Below are 22,175 nucleotides of genomic sequence, written 5' to 3' on the forward strand. Positions count from 1 at the left end.
ACCATACGGAGCCGTGCATGTGGACGCTTTACAGCCGACAGGCACAGGCATTTCCTGTTTTCAGCACTGTTTTTACAGCAGCTATGGTGCGTACTGTATATAACCAGGCCAGCCCGGTACAGCTCGGATCGGCTTAGCTCACCATGTGACTGCGTCTTGTCCAATCAAATTACTTGGTCCCGTTATGACGTTGAACCCATTGTGCGCTCGCGGGGGGCGAATTAACGAACGCGGCCTACATCTTCGTCACCCTGACGGACACGCTCTCCACCTCCCCGTTCGTACTCTGTCCGTTGGCGTGCGCCGCCACCGCCGCGGACCCCCTGGCCAGGGGAGAGACCAGGTTAATCCTGCTCGGTGCTCTCGTGCTACTACTGCCGGAGCTCTGGTGGCTGACCGCCCCGGGGAGGCCTCCCAAGTGCCCAGGGAAGGAGCTCCCTGTCGGGGATGACGAGGCCGCAGACAGGGCCCCCGGGCTCCAGCCCCCGGGCTCCAGCCGAGAGCTGGAGCCGCCGCCCACCCCCCGGCTGACGCAGCGGGGGCTGGGGTTGGTGGAGGAGAGGGTCTGCTGGCTGCCGTTCAGGTAGGAGAGGTTGGAGGAGCCGAGGTGGGAGGAGCGGCAGTTGTAGTAGGCCCTCCAGCCCTTCGGCTTCTTCGGCGGGTGGCACTGGCAGCGCAGGATGCGGATGAAGGCCAGCTTGAACTCGTGGCTGTTGCAGGGGTAGATGATGGGGTTCAGGCAGCTGTTGAAGTAGCCCAGCCAGAAGATCACCTTGAATAATGTCCCCGGGGGACGCAGGTTGGCGTTGAAGGAACCTGGGACAGGCAGACAGACAGAGAGACAGGAGATACAGGTTATAATGTATCAATCAATCAATTAATTAATTAATCAGTCTTGTTAGTTGGAATCCTCCTATGAACATTGTTAAAAGATATGTTTATATGCATTCTGGATAGTGTAGTGTGTCTGCTACTTGTGTATTAGATTAGTTTAGAATCATTTCACCTTGTTATTTAAGAGGGGACTTTAAAAAACGGCCTTAAATTGTGGACCTTTGGCCGTCAGGGGGGGGGGGTCGTTCGAACCATCGCTACGGGCATGAATATTGTCCCCTTTAATTAATGAGACAAATGACATTACGACTGCATACCCATTTTCCAGATTCCAGAAATTCTGCATTTGAATGTGTTTCATGCATTGTAAAGCTTTACACTTTAAGGTTTTGTGTGTGAGTTTTGGGATTTGTGTTTAGAGTTTTGAGAAAACGAGCCATGTTTTGTGGAAGCGCTGGAGAAAAACTGTAACACTACAGCACTGTTACAACTACAGTTGTGATGGAATAATAGCACACCCTACTGGTCGAAATCAGGAAAATGCTTACGGCACCGGGTATTCCCAGGCGATCTCCCATCCAAGTACTAACCCGGCCCGACCCTGCTTAGCTAAACGAAGTTTCCAGTGGTCGGTACTGTATATAAAGAGACATCTACCACGTTGCAATAAATAATACCATCGTGTAAACGCAGAAGGCAGGAAATTATCTTGGAAAAAATCCCCCAATCAAAACCGTAATTAACTAAACAAACAACAACAAAAAAGAACACTTAGGGCCGGTTTCACAGACAAGGCTTAAGCCTAGTCATGGACTAAATCACACTTTCAATGTAAAATCTCCATTGAAGATGCTTTTTAGTCCAGGATTAGGTTTAAGCCTTGTCTGTGAAACTGGCCCAAAGTTTTTGCTTGCAAACATTTCATTCACAACTGAAAAGAGGGTGCGGCATTACCCACAACATGAGATACTTGAGATATTATACATTAATTATCTTTTTAACACAAGGAGCAGAAGATTGCCATTTCTCCGGTACGACAGAAAACGGATCATATTACTTTAACAGAGAGAGGGGGTGCACCGTTCCTGGAGGTACTGCAATACCAGGTCGATGCGTGGAGTGGACGGAGCAAGCCCCTATTCCATCTCCCTGCTCCAAAAATCAATTTAATATATGGTCCCCGGGTAGGGGACGTATCAGATATTAAACTGATAAGAACAGATACTACACTTGATCTTAGCCAAAAGGCCGAGAAGCGATACCTACAATGGTTTCGAGGGAGGGGAGTCATTCTCCGACACGTTAATTCAGGTCATGGTTTAACAACAATAAGTTCTATATGCATTCCATCCACCGAATAATAAAACATAGTGTTTTAATAATGGTAATGTAGTCCTAACGTACAAAACATCCCCAGAATACTACTTTTGACTGCTCGAAATCAGGAAATTCAATAGGTCACATGGTGACCCGTCTCCAATCGTAGCGAAAGAAGGCATTTGTTAATCAAAATCACATTTACCGCAAACTGGAAACAATGACCAAGCGGTTACATGTAGTAAAACGTAATGTGATTATTATGTGACATTTTTGGATACGGACACTTAGCTTTTCGCCTCAATATGAATGACACAGACACACAAAGCCAACACACACACACACACACACACACACACACACACACACACACACACACACACACACACACACACACACACACACACACACACAGAGCCGATAGAAAGAACTCTGTCGCCCTCTAGCGGTTATAACACATTATAACCAGACATCACTGATCTGTCCTGCTTCTCCACGGTGAAGTTCAGCCCAGCAATTTATCGATAAAGTTTGTGCCATTCATAACCTACAGTTAAACCAACTGGTAGCACAGATATAACTTGTTTAATGCTAGTAACAAGGTACCAGAACAATTCACTAACTGTGCTGAATTTCAGTCTAGAACCTGAAGTGCAATCTTATCTGTTTAGAATATAAAGAAGATTACCGGCTACAAGTGGCTGGAGATCTGGAGACAAGTTGAACCGGTTCTTCAACAGCTTTGACACGGGGGCTCATTGTCTCCCTCCCCCTAGCTTCACCAACGACTCTCCACTCCGTCCTACATGGACATTTACATTTTTGGCATTTAGCAGACGCCTTATTCCAAAGCGGCTTACAATAAATACTTTTGACTAAGCAAGTGAATCATCAATCCACCAGTCGTAGCAGGAAGAGTAATCTGGCTCTGCAGTTCTGACAGCCGTGGGAAGCTCACCATCCTTCTCCTTCTCCCTCTCCTTCTCCTCCTTCTCCTTCTCCTTCTCCTCCTTCCCCTTCTCCTTCTCCTTCTCCTTCTCCTCCTCCTCCTTCTTCTCCTTCTCCTTCTCCTTCTCCTTCTCCTTCTCCTCGTCCTTCTCCTTCTCCTCCCCCCAGCTCCTCCAGCCCTGCTCTGGTACTGAACCAGCCCCCCTCCCCTCCCCCTGCCCTGTCTGGACCCATTCACACCTCTCACCTACCCCTGTCCCATCCAGTAACCCACTTCAGCCCCCCTCCCCCTCCAGCACCACCATTTCCTCACTACACAACTCTCCAGCACCCCCCCATCATTCTGCCCCCCAACACCACTGCCACAGCCAACTACCACCCACCCACCCCCGCTCCAGTTTCTTCATCAGTCTGACGACATTTAGGGGGGGCTCCCCTGGTGCTTGGAAAAAAGACTAAAAACAAGAAGGGAAAAAGAGCTGGTTTACATAAATAAAGGCTATGTACACTATCTACTATACTATACTATACTATACTACTATACTATACAATAAAACACTGTGCTGTACTCTATGCTATGCTATAAATATCCTAACATTTCCTATATCTGAACCTTATGTACACAAGGGTTGTCATATTGCACATAGTATTGTTGCACATTCATTAAAGTGTCGCAGTTAGCAGGTTTGTCGCAGTTAGCAGGTGAAGAGAGAGTCAGGGAAACTCCGCACCAGGAAAGCGGCAGGCCCTGACGTTGTCCCTCCTAAGACCTCTTCATCCCCTCTACCCCCCCCCTTGTACTGTTTCTCTACTGTAAAAAACAGACCAAAGAAAACAAAGTAATTCTTCCTTCTTCCAGCATTATGACTGCCAATGGAACCCAGGCCCAAGGAGAGATTACTTTTCTTGCGATGACTGACAGATAGATGACTCACTTACGCTTAGACAAGAGTATTGGTCGTGAATCGCTTTGGATAAAGGCATCTGCTAAATGCCAAAACATTTTAATCTCTAACCCTTAATTTCATGTTATCTACTATATGTATACGTATCTTTGGGGGAAAACAGTTTTAACCTCATAGGAGCCAACGGACCCCGATGGGGATCCGAAGTGATATAAAGAGTTTACCTCGATCAATTCTCTTCATCGATATCACATTTTTTTCACAATTTTGTATGCTATACGATGCCACCATTTTTTCCCCGAGATGGTAAACACGGCCTAAGTTACATCCAGTTTTCTCCAACTGGAGAATGTGTCATGTCCGGTTTCAACGCCGAATTTCCATACCATTGGTCGGCCAACCCAAAAAAAATCCCCCCCCCCAAAAAAATCTGATACATGAGAAAGGTCAAAGGTCAATGATGGTGCCAAAATATCTCCAAATGGCCTAAACATATAGGTGTCCGCCTAAACATACCTATACTAAAACAGGTACAAAGTTGCATTTGCTCACATTACTAGCATCGACTTTGGCACAAGTACTAATAAGACCCTGGAGTACTGATTCCTAGATGATTTGGGCTTCGTTATCAGGTTTCCAAGGTGATATTCACTGTAAAAGCTGTTGTTTTTTTAGGCGGAGACTGAATTTTAGATGTTTTATAATGTTCTAGCTCTATTTGCTCTGACACAGTAACATAGATTTTGATTCTGACACTTCTACAGCCACCCCACAGGTGTTAGCTTTCATTTGATAACAATATCATTATGAAGGCCCTTGTGATTGTGGAGATATTCTATATTCACTGTGGGCATGTCATTTCGAGCAGAAAACCAGACAAATTAGGTGGATAAGAAGAGGTTGGCAGAAGAAGGCAAGTTATTATGTTATTGCTGTACAGACCTCCTCACCCCCCACTACCCCCCTGTACAGACCTCCTCACCCCCCACTACCCCCCTGTACAGACCTCCTCATCCCCCACTACCCCCCTGTACAGACCTCTTCATCCCCTCTACCCCCTGTACAGACCTCTTCATCCCCTCTACCCCCCTGTACAGACCTCCTCATCCCCCACTACCCCCCTGTACAGACCTCCTCATCCCCCACTACCCCCCTGTACAGACCTCCTCATCCCCTCTACCCCTCTGTACAGACCTCCTCATCCCCACTACCCCTCTGTACAGACCTCCTCATCCCCTCTACCCCTCTGTACAGACCTCCTCATCCCCTCTACCCCTCTGTACAGACCTCCTCATCCCCTCTACCCCTCTGTACAGACCTCCTCATCCCCTCTACCCCTCTGTACAGACCTCCTCATCCCCTCTACCCCTCTGTACAGACCTCCTCATCCCCACTACCCCCCTGTACAGACCTCCTCACCCCCCACTACCCCTCTGTACAGACCTCCTCACCCCCCACTACCCCTTTGTACAGTTTCTCTACTGTAAATAATATATTTAAAAAGTAATCCTTCCTTCCTCTAGCATTGTGACTGACAATGGCCCCTGGTCCTAGCATAGATTATTTCTTATGATGACTGATGTATAGATGATTCACTTACTTAGACAAATGTAGTTGTTGTAAGTCGCTTTGGCTAAAAGTATCTGCTAAATGTAAAAAATGTAATTGTGTCCATGAAGCTCAACATTACAGTTACTTTTTGGCTAGCTAATGGAAATGACTGCCCTGGCCTGAGGGGCTGGCTCGTTCACACAAAACAATATCAAGTAAACAACAGTTACTATTGTACTAAATGTTACTAGTTAATATCAAGTAAACAACAGTTACTATTGTACTAAAAGTTACTAGTTAATATCAGGTAAACAACAGTTACTATTGTACTAAAAGTTACTGGTTAATATCAAGTAAACAACAGTTACTATAAAGTACTAAAAGCTACTAGTTAATATCAAGTAAACAACAGTTACTATAAAGTACTACAGTTACTAGTTAATATCAAGTAAACAACAGTTACTATTGTACTAAAAGTTACTAGTTAATATCAGGTAAACAACAGTTACTATAACGTACTAAAAGTTACTAGTTAATATCAGGTAAACAGCCTGTTTCAGAAAGTGTAAGCAAGCACAATCCACTCTGTTTTTTAGACACTAGATGGCAACATTAATCAACAACAAAAACCCTCACACAAGAATAGCCTATGCCAGATCCCTATGACTCTGGCCTACGGCACCAGCTACCACCAGCATAATAGATGGAATCCATGGGACAACCCTACTCTTAACCCAACCTACTCTTATCCCTAAACCGTAACCATAAAAGCTGTAGGCTTTATCCAATTATTATAAATTATAATAAATTATACACTATTATAAATCAAATTATTTACTATCTCTTGAGTGTGTCTGCATGTTGAATTGAAGCTTTGGAGACACATACACACGCACACACGCACACACACACACACACACACACACACACACACACACACACACACACACACACACACACACACACACAAATGTCAGAATCATTTGACACAGATCCGTACAGCCTTGTTGTGAGGCGGAGACGAGGATTACAGTACAACGGCTCCCCAGTGACGGTTATTTTGTGGAGATTTTAGTGCTTTGGCTCAGCCGCTCTTCCCTGATATAGATTGTTAAAGACTGCTCTGTCTGGGAAACACTGTACAGTACGGTATGCATCCAACAATACAGGCATTAAAATCAGCCCATCCTCCACCAGCCTCCCCTGATTCACTCATTTCATAGAATTGACTGAATTGATTTTAAATAAATAAAATTTAGCTACTGTATGTCGTCCCTAGACAGGCATGACTGACTGACAGCATGGGTTATATTTTTCCATTTTATTGGACAGATATAGTGAAGACAGACAGGAAAGTAAGCTGAAGAAGGGAGAGAGAGAGGGCATGTCAGCAGGGCATGGGCCGGGCTCAAACCCAATGCCGACATGGGAATTATGTGTGCACTGTCAGTGCACTAGACCACTGGACCACCCCTAGGCCACAGCATGGGTGATCTAACCCAAAGCACACTCCACCACATGATGTAAGGCCTACCGCTTAAACCGTAATCCTCCACAGAAGACGCTTAACATTTTTGTAAAACTGGAAATGTGGAAAAATCTACAGCGGGATGGAGATTTACTACGGTCTCCAAGTTGTTTAAGTTGTAAATAAACCCGCTTGTGACAGTTAGGATGTGTTCCTAACAGGCAGGATCAAAGGCTATCAGCCTCTCACTAGCTTTAACATTCCCTGTCCTCCACAGCATAAACAAAGGTCACAGATAGCCATCATCCTTCCAGACTCTTTGCCATTAAACAGACACATTAATCCCCCAAGGCCCCCCCTCCCCCCCACACACACACCCACCCCCCCACCCCCTGCCTCCACACACACGGCACACATCACATCCCCTTTTTTGGCCTTTTTGAATTCTGAATTGTGGGCACTCATCTGCTATGGTATGTTGCTGCCGCGGAGCGCTACGCACGGGCGCTCGCTAGCTTGCCCAGTCCTTGGGTGAAAAACTAAAAAAAAACTCAAGAGCAGCCTGAACGATGGATGGTTCTTGGCATTCTTGCAGCCTGATGGTTCTCTCCTTAGATGTTGGGGATGGATGGAGAGAGAGAGGGGGATGGATGGAGAGAGAGAGAGAGGGGGAGAGATTGTAACATGTCAAGAGTTATCAGGGTATTTCTCACAGAGCAGATGCCACGGCGGTCTAATTCAGGGAGTCGTTTGTCATGTCTCAGCCAGGCCCTACGAGACACTGTGTGGCCCTCAGACAGAGACACTGTGTGGCCCTCAGACGCTTCAATAATACGCTGGGTTTCCCGGACACAGATTAGGGCCTAATCCTCCAAATTGTGTTTAGTAGTATAGGATTAGGCATAATCTGTGCCCGAGGAACTGGCTCCAGAGCTCCGACAGTAGTACAAGGATCTTCTTCCATAACCCGAGATGGCGGCCGTCTACCACACATTGTGGGCATGGTGCCGAATGACGCTTTCAAACTTTCAATTGCATGTTACTCTGCATGTTGATATGCAACAGCTCGCCAGGATTAGGGCTTTAGGGTTTAATTACCCTCATTCAGTTCATCAGTCCATGTGAGGAGATTCACCACGTCTTCCACACACTGGGAAGCATACATGCTGTAGGCTACCTGCCTTCTGGACTAGATGCGCTGCACCATCTCTCTCTCTCTCTCTCACTCTCTCTGTCTCTCTCTCTCTCTGTCTCTCTCTCTCTGTCTCTCTCTCTCGCTCTCTCTCTGTCTCTGTCTCTCTCTCTGTCTCTCTCTGTCTCTGTCTCTGTCTCTGTCTCTCTCTCTCTCTCTGTCTCTCTCTCTCTCTCTCTCTCTCTCTCTCTCTCTCTCTCTCTCTCTCTCTCTCTCTCTCTCTCTGTCTCCAACTGTGTGTGCTACTAAGACAGGCTTTTGCAACGGAGCCGAGACTTTATGTAACACTATATCTATACCAGTGGAGGCTGGTGACTTCCAGAATTGAGGAGGCCAATTTTTTTTCCGCTTGCTCGCTTCACTCGCGATGGAATGTTCCCTGTTCTTCTTATCTGTCTTTGTTAAAAATTATTAATTTGTGTTTGGCGGTACTGAAGGGATTGGGACACTCTCAGGATGGTGGATGAAGCAGCTTTTATTGCCTGCACAATGGGTCATCAAATAAACAAAACAATTGGCATGAATCTCTGGTCCGCCTGCAGCAGCTATTGTCCCTTCTGCTCAGGCTCACAACATTCACCACAACATACTACATACAATCAATGACATGTCAAAAGCACTCAAACACTATGTCAATCAGACACACAACATACAATTCAGAACAATACTTCATCCATTTCTAATATTTATCCTGCAGAACAGCACTCATACGCGTGTGGCGGAAAAAGGTACTACACGGAGGCCAGGCCTCCTGTGCCCACCCATTTTCAGTGATTTGGCCAATCACATATTGCCATGAAAAAAATTGCATTACATTGACTTCTATGAGAAACCACTTTCCGACAGGAGGCCTGGCCTCCGTGTAGTACCTTTTTCCGCCACACGCGTGTATGAGTGCTGTTCTGCAGGATAAATATTAGAAATGGATGAAGTATTGTTCTGAATTGTATGTTGTGTGTCTGATAAAAAATGTAATTATTGCTTTTTTATATCTCTCTCTCTTCTCTCAAATTATTTGGGAGGCCAGGCCTCCTCCACCTCTATGGAGGAGCCTCCACTGATCTATACTATACACTATACTATCAGGGGAGGCTGTCGGAGGTAGAAATCGGAGGATGGGCTCATTGTGATGCATGGAACGGAATGAGGAATTGTACATTAGCACCACTCCACATTCCATTCCATGCATCATAATGACCCGTCCTCCGATTTCTACCTCCACCAGCCTCCCCTGCACTCTACGTACAGTAGGATATTGTAACATTGATAAATCCATATCCCTACACCTTTCTCGTCCAAAAATAACAACAGTGCTGAGAAGAATGAAAGGATTATTGTTCTATATGTGACACAGTCTGATCATTTGGTCCGCATGTCGGAAACCAATCAAAATGTTTGGACCTTTCTTTTGAAAGACGGAACTACGTGTCAACGTTGTTGAGAATCAACAGCACAAACTAGTCAAGCCAAAATACATAACTATAACACTACTTTACATTGTTAGCAGGCTCACAAAACAAGCTGTGTTAGTTGACTAGCGATGTGTCGTTGATTTTCAACAATGCGGAAACGTATTAAAATGTTTAGAAACAAAAGTCTGATCATTACATCAGATATCAGCCCATGGTGGGAGACTGGTGACAGGCCTCCTATTCTCTGTCTTGGCGCCCAAGTGGTAGAATGAGCTTCCCACTACTGTCAGGACGGCAGAGTCACTACCTATCTTCCGCTGCCGACTAAAGATCTCTCTCTTTAGGGCGCTTAGGTGGCGTAGCGGGTTAAGCGCTGACCATGTAACCGCAGGGTCCCCGGTTCGATTCCGGCCGGGGACATATCCTGCATGTCATCCCTCCTCTCTCTCACCCATCCTTCCTGTCTAAATCTCTACTATATCTGTCAATAAAAATGAAAAATATGAGTGGGACTGCCCCACTCAGAAAAAAAAAGAAAAAGATCTCTCTCTTTAGGCTACACCTGGGCACCCCCTCCACAGACCCCTCCACCCATTGAACTGAAAAGAAGTCAGGTGACGGACAGCTGATTCACACGTATGTAAAACATCTGGCTGGTTTCACAGACAAGGCTTAGGACTAATCCTAGACTAAAAAGCATCTTCAATGGAGATTTTACATTGAAAGTGTGATTTAGTCCAGGACTAGGCTTAAGCCTTGTCTGTGAAACCGGCCCCATAACATGTCTCAGTGAGTGACAAGGCTTAAAAGCGCCGGGTAAGCAGCACTCCGCTGTGGTTAAACAGTGTGACGCCATTGGCCATGAAAGTTCATTTGGCAGGGAACTACTGTGGAAAGAGCGGAGCCAATCAATCACACCAAACTTAAATGTGTTACCGTCTTCATTAAACATGATTAGTGTTTACTGTTAGTGATTACTGTCTACTGCAGAGTCACTCCCTATCTTCCGCCGTAGACTGAAGACCCATCTCTTCAGGCTACATCTTGACTGTCCCTCCTAAGACCTCTTCATCCCCTCTATCCCCTATTCTTCTTTCTTCTAGCATTGTAACTGCCCCTGGCCTGAACGTAGATTACTTTTCCTTGTTGTGACTGATGGATAGATGATTCACTTACTTAGCCAAAAATGTAAAATGTAAATGTAAATGATTAAACTGACGTGTTTGGACTGAACTTTTCTTCATTTCTCTAGCACTGTGACGGTCGATGGCACGTATTCTTATTGAAGGTTTTACTTACGATGACTGATGTATAGTTGCACTTGCATTTTATTGTAAGTTGCTTTGGATAAAAGTGTCTACTGAATTTAAATGTAAATGTATTCACAAACCATCTCAAAGTAGGAGTACTGATTGAGGATCAGAACCCTCCTGTCAATCTCATCACTCCACAAACCTCCGCCTGCACCCTCAGGTCTTCAAACAGTTTACTCCTCCACAATACCAGGCTTCGCACCATGGGGGACCGAGCCTTGTGCTCGGCTGCGCCGCGCCTGTGGAACAGCCTTCCTAGCCAGCTAAGGGCAGTACAGAGCCTGTGGAACAGCCTTCCTAGTATAGCCAGCTAAGGGCAGTACAGAGCCTGTGGAACAGCCTTCCTAGCCAGCTAAGGGCAGTACAGAGCCTGTGGAACAGCCTTCCTAGCCAGCTAAGGGCAGTACAGAGCCTGTGGAACAGCCTTCCTAGCCAGCTAACGGCAGTACAGAGCCTGTGGAACAGCCTTCCGAGCCAGCTAAGGGCCCTACAGAGCCTGTGGAACAGCCTTCCTAGTCAGCTTTTTTATTCAAAAAGGCCTTTGACTGTTGAACCTGTGTTCATTCTTGTTATTTATTTAGTTTTTTTATTATGTTTTTACGGTTGTTTTGTTTTTAACTTATTATGTTTTTACTATGTTCTTTTTTCTCTCTCTAGCACTCTGTAGCACTCTGAGATTCTTTTGAATGAAAAGTGCAATACAAATAAAACGCATTATTAATGTAATGTCACTCCAGTCAAGTCAGACTTTATTTAAAGTGCATTTTAGATCAGCACTGATATTAAAGTCCACTCATATTAAAGTGCATTTTATGCCAGCACTCACGACACTAAATCAGCACACATATCAATACAGGTTCAGTGTCCCTAACCCACACGTGTTTGATACCATTCCTCACCACTCCATTCTATGCATTACAATGAGTCCATCTTCCGATCTCTACCTCCACCAGCCTCCCCTGATTGACGACCATGGCATAAGAAAACACAGCGGCCACTGAGCATGAGTGCATTCGAGTCCCAGACGAACTGATAACATTTCAGCTTCATCACAGATTTTGTCAGAGCGTTCATATTTCACTGCTGCTGGCAGCTACTCAGCTGGCCTGTTCTGTTTATGGAGAAAGGCACTGACAGAATGATAGCAGCAAGCGACAAGATAATAATATAATTTTATCCAAAACAACTTTTGTCACAGTACAGTGAAAGTGAAAACATTTGTTGTATATATGGTCCCAGGGGGAATTTAACAAAACTCACGGCACCTCTTGTAGGTAATTTAGATGATAATGTATGTAAACACTCTCCAAAGTATTTTCTTTTGTATCCCTCATAAAATGTAAGCGTTCATCTACAGTATTTTACAATAACATTAATACATACTGTAGATAGCACTAGAACCGGTGTAAGTCACACATCAATAAGGTTGTATTAAGTCAAGATTTAATTTGGAATAGCTTCTCCTTAATGTCCAGAATGTAGTTGTATTATTAGTTAGCTAGTTACAAAAGAATATATGACTTTCGATAATTAAAATAATTTAGTCGATATAATGGTGATTGCTTCACCATTATATCGACTAAATTACTTTAATTATCGAAAGTCATATATTCTTTTGTAAGATATGTTTTGAAATCATAACTATAAGGGATGGTCAATGTGTCCTGTGAAGGTCCTAAAAAAAGTTAGAAGAAAGCTCTTAAAATGTTCCCAGAATGTACCCACGAGTCCACGACCATGTCCGTCCCGAGAACGTCCTGGGGGACATCAATAGATAACGGTTGTTAAGAAAATCCCAATAAGGTCCTGGTTTGGTCCCTAACGATGTCCCAGAGACGTCACGGGACTCAAAGACAAGTAGGCATGACATAAACTGACCTTTTACAAGGTTTACGAGGACATGATTTTAATTGCTGGGATTCTTTGGGGGTTTCTTTCTGATGAATCTAAATCAGGGGTCTTCAACCTTTTTCAGCCCAAGGACCCCTTGGACGCGAGACAAACAGTACAGGGACCCCCACATTTATTTATTTTTTAAATGTGTCACATTTTATATTTACTTAATTAACCTTTTATTCCACCTTATTATTTATATGCTGGGTTATTAGCCTATATGTGTTAATGATTGATAAAAAAAATATAATTTCCTGTTATTGATTAACGTTAATTTCGCAACGAAGACCGAACTGCACCATTTTAGCCAACACCTAGCTTGCTAGACAGGTGTTGTTGTTTTTTTGCTAACGTTATGTTAGACTCTGCATCCTGGGAATCATTTATTTTGTAAATAGTTTTTGTCAAAAGTAGTGTATTATTGCCTATTAATGCTTGTACTTTACTCAATATCATTTTTGTTATATATTTTTAATTCTCACAAATTATTTTGGTGAACAATTGTCAATTTGCTGAAAATTGTCGGACCCCTGCAGTACCTCTGCGGACCCCCTAGGGGTCGCGGACCCCTGGTTGAAGACCACTGATCTAAATGATACCTACTACTGCATTTACATTTTTACATTTACATTTTTGGCATTTAGCAGACGCCCTATTCCAAAGCGACTTACAATCAATACATTTGAATACTAAGCATGTGAATCAGCAATCCACCATTCGTTGCAGGAAGAGTAATCTAGCTCGGGCCCGGGGCCACTGATAGAAGGAAAAACCTTCTCCCTATTATCGCCTTCTACTGGAGAAACTGAGAAACAGTACAAGGGGGGCAATAGAAGTTCTTAGGGACACAGTAGAGGGGAAAGCGGGTGTCTTTAGGAGACGTAGTGGTGAGGGTCAGAAGATGTCTCAGGAGGAGCAGTTAAGATGTAACCTGAAGAGATGGGTCTTCAGTCTACGACGGAGATTGAGGTTGGGGAGGTTGAATACCAGCCGGGCAGCAGCATTCTGGATGAGCTGCAGAGGTCTAATGGCTGAAGCGGGGAGCCCAGCCAGGAGTACATTGCAGTAATCCAGGCGGGAGATGACCAGTGCCTGGGTCAAGAGTTGCGCTGCCTCTCTGGTAAGGAATGGTCGTATCCTTCGGTTGTTGTAGAGGAAGAATCTGCAGGAGCGAGCCGTTGCTGCAATGTTCTCTGCACAGGAAAGTCGGTTATCCAGGATCACTCCAAGGTTCTTGGCTGTCAGCGAGGGGGTTACAGTAGAGTTCTCCACTGTGATGGAGAAGTCTTGGAGAGGGCAGGCTTTCCCGGGAATGAAGAGGAGCTCGGTCTTGTTAAGATTGAGCTTGAGATGGTGGTCAGCCATCCAAGTTGAAATGTCAGCGAGACATGCTGAGATACGGGTTGCCACGTGTACATCAGACGGGGGGAAGGACAGGAAGAGTTGAGTGTCGTCTGCGTAGCTGTGGTAGGAGAGCCCATGTGAAGAGATTACCGAGCCAAGAGACTTGGTGTAGAGGGAGAAGAGTAGGGGCCCTAGGACGGAACCCTGGGGAACTCCAGTGGAGAGGGTTCGTGGAGAAGACAGCGATTCTCTCCAGGTCACCTGGTAGGAGCGGCCCGCCAGGTAGGAAGAAAACCAGGAGTGTGCGGTGCCAGAGATGCCCAGGTCTGAGAGGATGGAGACCCCAAATATGAAACGATTGGCTGTTTGAACAACTGGAATCTGGCAGGGGTAAAGAACAGGCACCTGCTCTACGATCACACATCGGCGATGCGGTCTGCAATAATTCTGTTATATTTGAATCCTGTAACATCTCAGTAAACAAAATAATATTTATAGGAAATATCAGGGGCACTCTTTGGCAATTGTGAGGTAGAATTGTAGTGGGGTGCAGGTCAGAAAAGGCAAAGGGGGGAATCGAACCCAGGACCTCAGGGGGACGGTACATGTTACCACTACAGACTGGGTTTGAACTGAGGTTCATCTCAGAGAGAGAGAGAGAGAGAGAGAGAGAGAGAGAGGTGGGTGACAGATTTAGAGAGACACACCAGACAGAGAGATAGACAGTGAAACAGAGAGAGACAGACAGTGAGACAGAGAGAGACAGACAGTGAGACCGAGAGAGACAGACAGTGAGACAGAGAGAGACAGACAGAGAGACGGACAGTGAGACAAAGCGAGATAGAAAGTGAGACAGAGAGAGACAGACAGTGAGACTGAGAGAGACAGACAGTGGGACCGAGAGAGACAGACAGTGAGACCGAGAGAGACAGACAGTGGGACAGAGAGAGACAGACAGTGAGACAGAGAGAGACAGACAGTGAGACAGAGAGAGACAGACAGTGAGACCGAGAGAGACAGACAGTGAGACTGAGAGAGACAGACAGTGAGACTGAGAGAGACAGACAGTGAGACCGAGAGAGACAGACAGTGAGACTGAGAGAGACAGACAGTGAGACCGAGAGAGACAGACAGTGAGACAGAGAGAGACAGACAGTGAGACCGATAGAGACAGACAGTGAGACAGAGAGAGACAGACAGACAGAAAGAGAAAGGGAAAGCAACACAAGGACAGAGAGATTATGTGTGGGAGGGATGGGAGGCTTGGGGCCTCGAATACCCCTGGCACTCCTCCTGCATTCCTGTCCTCAGGCCTCCAGCTATGTCAGAGACCTATCCCATGATGCACGAGTTACAGCTCCAAGGTGAATATGGGTTGGTTAGTTTACTGCTGTATTTTGAACATTTTGGGGAAAATGTGTTATCAGTCCAGTCCAGTGTATTGTCCAGGTGCACCCCCAGGTACTTATAGCTCTGGACCACATCCTCCACATCCTCTCCCTGAATGGAAACAGGAGACAGGGGGGGGGGACCATAGACCTCCCAAAGTCCACCACCATCTCCTTTGTCTTGTTGATGTTGAGTAGCAGGTGGGTTTACTCACACCACTCAACAAAACTGTCCGTCTGCATCCTCAGCAGCTTATCTGCTGTAAGTAGTAAGGGTCGTAGGGGTGTTAAATGCACTGGAGAAGTCAAAGGACATGGCCCTTTACAGTGCTGCCAGCCTTATATGAATGGGAGTGAGTTCTGTGTAGCAGGTAGATGATGACATCATCCACAACAATGTCTGGCTGGTAGGCAAACTGCAAGGGGTCCAAGGATGCCCTCACCAGAGGCCTCGTGTGTGCTAGCACCAGTCTTTCCATGGTCTTCATGGTGTGATGTGGGAGGTATCAAGGCTGCCGGTTTATTCGGTTGTTAAGTCTGACGTCACGCGTCAGAGTACCAGTGTACTAAAGCGGTAGAATGACAGTTCAATCATTTTTTAGACTCGGCTCTATTCATACAACAAGGGACACAGCACTTTCCCGTTTTCCCATATTGTCAGCGTCTTTGAGCCTCGGAAAAGCGCTATAGAAATATAATGAATTATTATTATTACTGCGGCATTTCAAAGAGAGCGCCTCAGCCAACGTTGGACCCGGAAACACGACTTAACAACCGAATAGTCATCCAGGCAAGATGTTTTCCACATCGATGGGACCTTTTCCAGACTGAGGCTCATGTTAAGAGGTGCTGGAGTACTCCACACAGCTGGTCCGCAAAGGCTGTAGACATTTAGATTTTTGGCGTTTAGCAGACGCCTTTATCCAAAGCGACTTACAACAAATACATTTGTCTATGTAAGTGAATCATCTATACATCAGCTATCATGAGAAAAAAAGTAATTCATGCTACAGCCAGAGGCCATTGGCAGTCACAATGCTAGAAGAAGGAAGAAAAGGGTCCCCCAAAGATGTACCAGCTGTGACACACAAGCCGGTATTTTAACATAACATTCAGCAGACACTTTCATCCAAAGCGATTTACAATTAGAGATTACAGGGACAGTCTCCCTGGAGTAGCTTAGGGCTACTCAATGGCACACTAGTGGTGGTGTTTCCAGGTGGGATTTGAACTCATGACCTTTTGATCACGATCCACTAGGCCACCACTACCCCCCCTAAGTGTGTACTAGCTGTGCCACACAAGGCCAACAGAGCTCAGGGAGTCATAAAAGCATCATAGTTTGGGTTAGGGCTACTATAGTACATTACGTTGGGTGACACAAACCAAACAAGACTGGCCGGGTTAAACACTGAGACCTCGAGAGCTTGAGAATGCTCCAGTTTATACTGGCACTCAGACGTGGCACTAACAGTAAACACAATCTGCCAAAAAGATCTCAGAAATGATTACCGGTATTTGAAATGCTGCCAGTTGAAATAACGACAAGCTTGTCCGATGTGGGCATGTATGGATACTATCAATTCCTCCACTGCTATTTCAGTCTGTTTGGTCTGAGTGACTGGTGGGACGGGTTGATTACTGAAAACATGCCAGTAAGGGAGGTTTGGAAGACCAAGGACCACCACCAACTAGCACAAACGCTCCTTCTTGCTGCAATGCCAATATTTTGCTGCAATGCCAATGTTGAAGAACCCTGCAATGTTGAAGAACCCAAGCCAAACATGATTACTCTTGTGTACTTGTACATTGGAAGTAATAAAAAATAATCTGATTCTGATTCTCCTCCCCCCAGCTTCTCCTGCCCTGCTCAGGTCCTGGACCAGCCTCCCCTCCCCTCCCCTCCCCTCCTCTCCCCTCCCCTCTCCTGCCCTCCTCTCCCCTCCCCTCTCCTGCCCTGCCCTCCCCTCCCCTCCTCTCCCCTCCCCTCTCCTGCCCTCCTCTCCCCTCCCCTCTCCTGCCCTGCCCTCCCCTCCCCTCCCTTCCCCTCCCCTCCCCTCCCCTCTCCTGCCCTCTCTATCCAAAGCGACTTACAACAAATACATTTGACTAAGTAAGTGAATCATCTATACACCAGTCATAGCAGGAAAAGGTATTCTATGCTCGGGCCTTGGGGCCCGCTGGCAGTCGTAGTGCTAGAAGACAAGAGTGCATTGTGGTTATTAGAGTTTTTTTTTTTTTTAAATGAAGAATTTGAAGGGCTGAAAAATGATGACATATAATTACATAATATTAAATTAAATTAAGTTAGTCCTGTTGATGGGCTACTCGTAAACTTGTATTTGCTCTACATCTGACGCCTTAGTGCAGAACCCACACTGAGGCAGCACAGCACACACACGTCAGGAAAATGATAATCCGTCAGGCCGATGATGTTTTTATGTCTTGACTATAAGTCTCGTCTGTGTGCTCCTGAGATGAGGTTTCAACAGGGTCCCGGCCTGCAGGGACTATGCCGTCACTAGGCTCACTACAACCCTGTACATGATCTGACTGTGAACCACTACTTACACTACGTCATCTCTCTCTCTCTCTCCCTCTCTCTAGTCTGTGTCATTGGGTCATCTCTCTCTCTCTCTCTCTCTCTCTCCCTCTCTCTAGTCTGTGTCATTGGGTCATCTCTCTCTCTCTCTCTCTAGTCTGTGTCATTGGGTCATCTCTCTCTCTCTCCCTCTCTCTAGTCTGTGTCATTGGGTCATCTCTCTCTCTCTCTCTCTCTAGTCTGTGTCATTGGGTCATCTCTCTCTCTCTCTCTCTCTCTAGTCTGTGTCATTGGGTCATCTCTCTCTCTCTCTCTCTCCCTCTCTCTAGTCTGTGTCATTGGGTCACCTCATCTCTCTCGCTCTCTCTCTCCCTCTCTCTCTCTTCCTCTCTCTACCTCTATCTCTCTCTCTTGCTCCCTCTCTCTCTCTCTCTCTCTCTCTCTCTCTCTCTCTCTCTCTCTCTCTCTTCTCTCTGGCTACAGTAGGACGCCATTTGTTTAACACCATGCAGTAAATGCGTCCTGTGTCCAGATGCTGTCCTTATCCTCACTGTGTCCACATGAAAAGGCAGGTGTAAATGGAAATAAGACACATTGTCTGACTTTGACAGCAACTTTGAGAGCGATTTGAGAGCGACTTTCAGAGCGACTTTGCATTTTGGCCGCATCCTCGACAAGTGTAAATGCAATCTGGACACAGATTGGAAATTAAACACATTCTGTTCATCATTGTGTGTGTGTGTCTGTGTGTCTGTGTGTGTGTGTGTGTGTGTGTCTGTGTGTGTGCGTGTGTCTGTGCATGATTGTGTGCGTGCATGTGTGAGTGTCCATGTGTGAGTGTGCATGTGTGCGTGTGTGTGTGTGTCGTGTATCTGTCATCATTAGGCCTCATTGTCATCGTCGTCCATAATGTATTTGACACCCACAGAAGCTCTGACGGGACATTCAATCCCCCTTCACACTCAGAGACATCTGAGATGAGCAAAATAACATGATTATGGACATTTTATGGACAGAAAACTGACCCGTTTAGAACAGAAATCAGAAACGTAACCCTCTATTACTAATCTGGAACTGTGTGGGCCGGTTTCACAGACAAGGTTTGAGCAGCCTAATCCTAGACTAAAAAAAGCATCTTCCATGGAGCTTTTACAAGTGTAAAATGTTTTACATGTGTAAATCACACATGTTTACAAGTGTGATTTAGTCCAGGACTAGGCTTATGCCTCATCTGTGAAACCACTGCTCTGTGTGGATTTCAAATGGGTTTAGAACTTAGAACACTGGGTTTAAATGGGTTTAGAACTTAGAACACTGGGTTCAAATGGGTTTAGAACTTAGAACACTGGGTTCAAATGGGTTTAGAACTTAGTCCACTGCTGGAGCTAAAACAAGGATAAAGATGGTCGCGTGAGGTTAGGTTGTGGAAAGAAGAGATTGAAATACAAATACCAGGAGCCTATGGCGAGCTAGCCTATCACATGCTAAACGGCATGGACGGCAGGTCTGGAAATAGAGAGAGCATGCAGGGGGATGAAGGGGACTTATGAGGAAATGTCTGCCTCTATCTCTGCAGACTACCATGTCAACAGCATGAGGGAGAGAGGATCTATCTTGGTCATGATGCTCTTGATTTAGGAGCTGGTGGTGGAGAAGCCAAACGGTTTTTCCACATATGAGCTAGCGCTGAGGCGGACAGGCCGACAGTGAAATACAAACACAACTCAATACCCCCCTTTTAGATTCCAGTTTTTTCTTCTTCCAGAGGCTTCATTGCTGTAACGTATCATATCATATGAGAGGCCGTTTGAGTCACACGCCTGCACACCTTCATAGCCATTCATAGCCATTCATAGCCATTCATAGCCAACGAAGCCCTTATTTCCATTTGACAATTTTGGTATTTAGCAGACGCCTTATTCCAAAGCGACTTACACTCAATACATTTGACTAAGCAAGTGAATCATCCATCCACCAGTCGTAGCAGGAAGAGTAATCCAGCTCAGGCCCGTGGCCATTGGCAGTCTCTGTGATAGAAGGAAAAATCTACTTCTATCACCACCTTCTAAACCTAGACTTTCAAAAAAATAATATAGACATATTATATATTATATTATATATATATATATTATTATTATTATTATTATTATATAGACACTGGAGAAACAGAGAAACAGTACAAGGGGGACAATAGAAGTTTTAGGGGACACAGTAAAGGGGAAAAAGCGGGTGTCTTCAGGAGACGCAGTGCTGGGGGGCAGTAGAAGTCTCAGGAGGAGCAGTTATGTCATCTGGTTGGAATTATTCCAGTGATGCACCAGAGACCAGTAAACAACAACTGAGTCAATCAAAACAGATCAGATGGATATTGGATAGTGTTGTTTAGCTGTGCATCTTATGTTTATGGATTTGTGTATACGCGTTCATACATGTGGCTGTGTGTGCTTATTGCATTTGCACGCACGGTCACGTGAATCACTGTACAGTTTCTCTACTGAAAACAAATAAATATGTGTGCTTTGAGTTGCATTTCATGTACGAAAGGCGCTATATAAATAAAGATTAACTTACTTACTTACTAAATTAATAAATAACATGAATGAATTCTTCTTCTAGCATTGTGTGACTGCCAATGGCCCCTGCATGTACTAACATACTGTATATTTGTTTTTCTTACGATGACTGACATATAGATGATTCACTACTCTACTCTGTTCTATTTTATTCCACTCTATTCAACCATCAACCATGGAGATGTTATATTGTTCTTTGTAAATGCACAATACAAACAACGGTTTAATACCCTAAGTATCCAACAGGTATGTGGGTAAAATGTGGGCATATGATTTGAAGGCACCTTGACTTGCCATTAATTTTGAAAACGGAAAACCCCAGACAACTTACCGATGGGCAGCGCGAGGAAGAACGGTAGCCAGCAAAGGATGAACATGCCGACCACCACACCGAGAGTTTTGGCAGCTTTCTTCTCCCGAGAAAACTTGAGCAGCTTGACGGTGAGGGTGCTCCGCGACCCCCCCTTTCCGCAGTACTCCTGCAGCTGCGCTCCCTTGCAGTGGATCCGGAGTGTGAACTCGTTGGAGTCCCGTCTCTCCCTCATGACCCCCGCCTCCAGGTTCTTAGTCGTCCGCTTGGCGACGATGTACACCCTGAAGTACATGGCCAGGATCACCGCTAGAGGGATGTAGAAGGAACCCAGGGAGGAAAACAGTGCGTAAAAGGGCTCCTCCGTGATGGCGCATATGGTGTCGTCGTTGGACGGGGGCTGTTTCCAGCCCAGGAGAGGTCCGATGGAGATGACCACGGAGAGGACCCACACCCCCAGCATGGCCAGCAGCGCTCTCTTCTCCGTGACGATGCTGGGGTACTGGAGCGGATAGCGCACGCCGATGTAACGGTCTATGGATATTGCGCACAGGCTCATGATAGACGCGGTGCAACACAGCACGTCCAACGCCGCCCAGATGTCACAGAATATCCTTCCGAACACCCAGTGGTCCAGGATCTCCAGCGTGGCGGACACGGGCAACACGGTGCTGCTCAGTAGGAGGTCCGCTATGGCCAGGTTGATGATGAAATAGTTGGTGGGGATCCGCAGGTGTCTGTTGCACACGACGGAGAGGATCACGAGGATGTTGCCCACGATGGCGAACACGATGAACGTGCCGAGGACTATGGCCAGAGGGACCGCCCGGGTCAGGTCCAGCGGGCCGGTGGTGTCCGTGTCGTTCCCGGTGGTGAGGTTGGAGATGTTCTCCGGTGTCCCCGTGTAGAGCTCCGCGGCGGAACCGTTACTCCAGGAGACGGACACTGCATCAGCAGTGTCAAAACTCATCTTGACGGCCTTTCTCCTCCATGCCAGAGAAGTGTGTTTGAGTAGATCAACATGTAAACATTGTTCCCTGTTTTAGCTACTCAACTCAGCAACTTTCCCCTCATTTTTCACCACAGGCTTTTTTCTAATAAGTTGGAATCGAAAGAAGTTGGGGGGGCAAAAAAGACGCAAAATGAAAATGCGCAGTGACCTTTTATGGTGCGGTCCATGATCCA

At 45.8% G+C, this 22,175-nt stretch overlaps 1 protein-coding gene across 1 annotated transcript; it reads right to left on the reverse strand.

The window, feature by feature from the left end:
* Window positions 1-235: 235 nt before the first annotated feature.
* Window positions 236-21,960, reverse strand: LOC308174838 (alpha-1A adrenergic receptor-like; the record flags this gene model as incomplete). The annotated part of the gene is made up of 2 exons (XM_080549949.1): window positions 236-816; window positions 21,012-21,960. 2 exons carry the CDS (start codon window positions 21,958-21,960, stop codon window positions 236-238), a joined length of 1,530 nt encoding a protein of 509 aa, XP_080406075.1.
* Window positions 21,961-22,175: the final 215 nt, after the last annotated feature.

This window comes from Nansenia antarctica (assembly GCF_963989245.1).
Source record: "Nansenia antarctica genome assembly, chromosome: 20".
NCBI lineage: Eukaryota > Metazoa > Chordata > Actinopteri > Argentiniformes > Microstomatidae > Nansenia > Nansenia antarctica.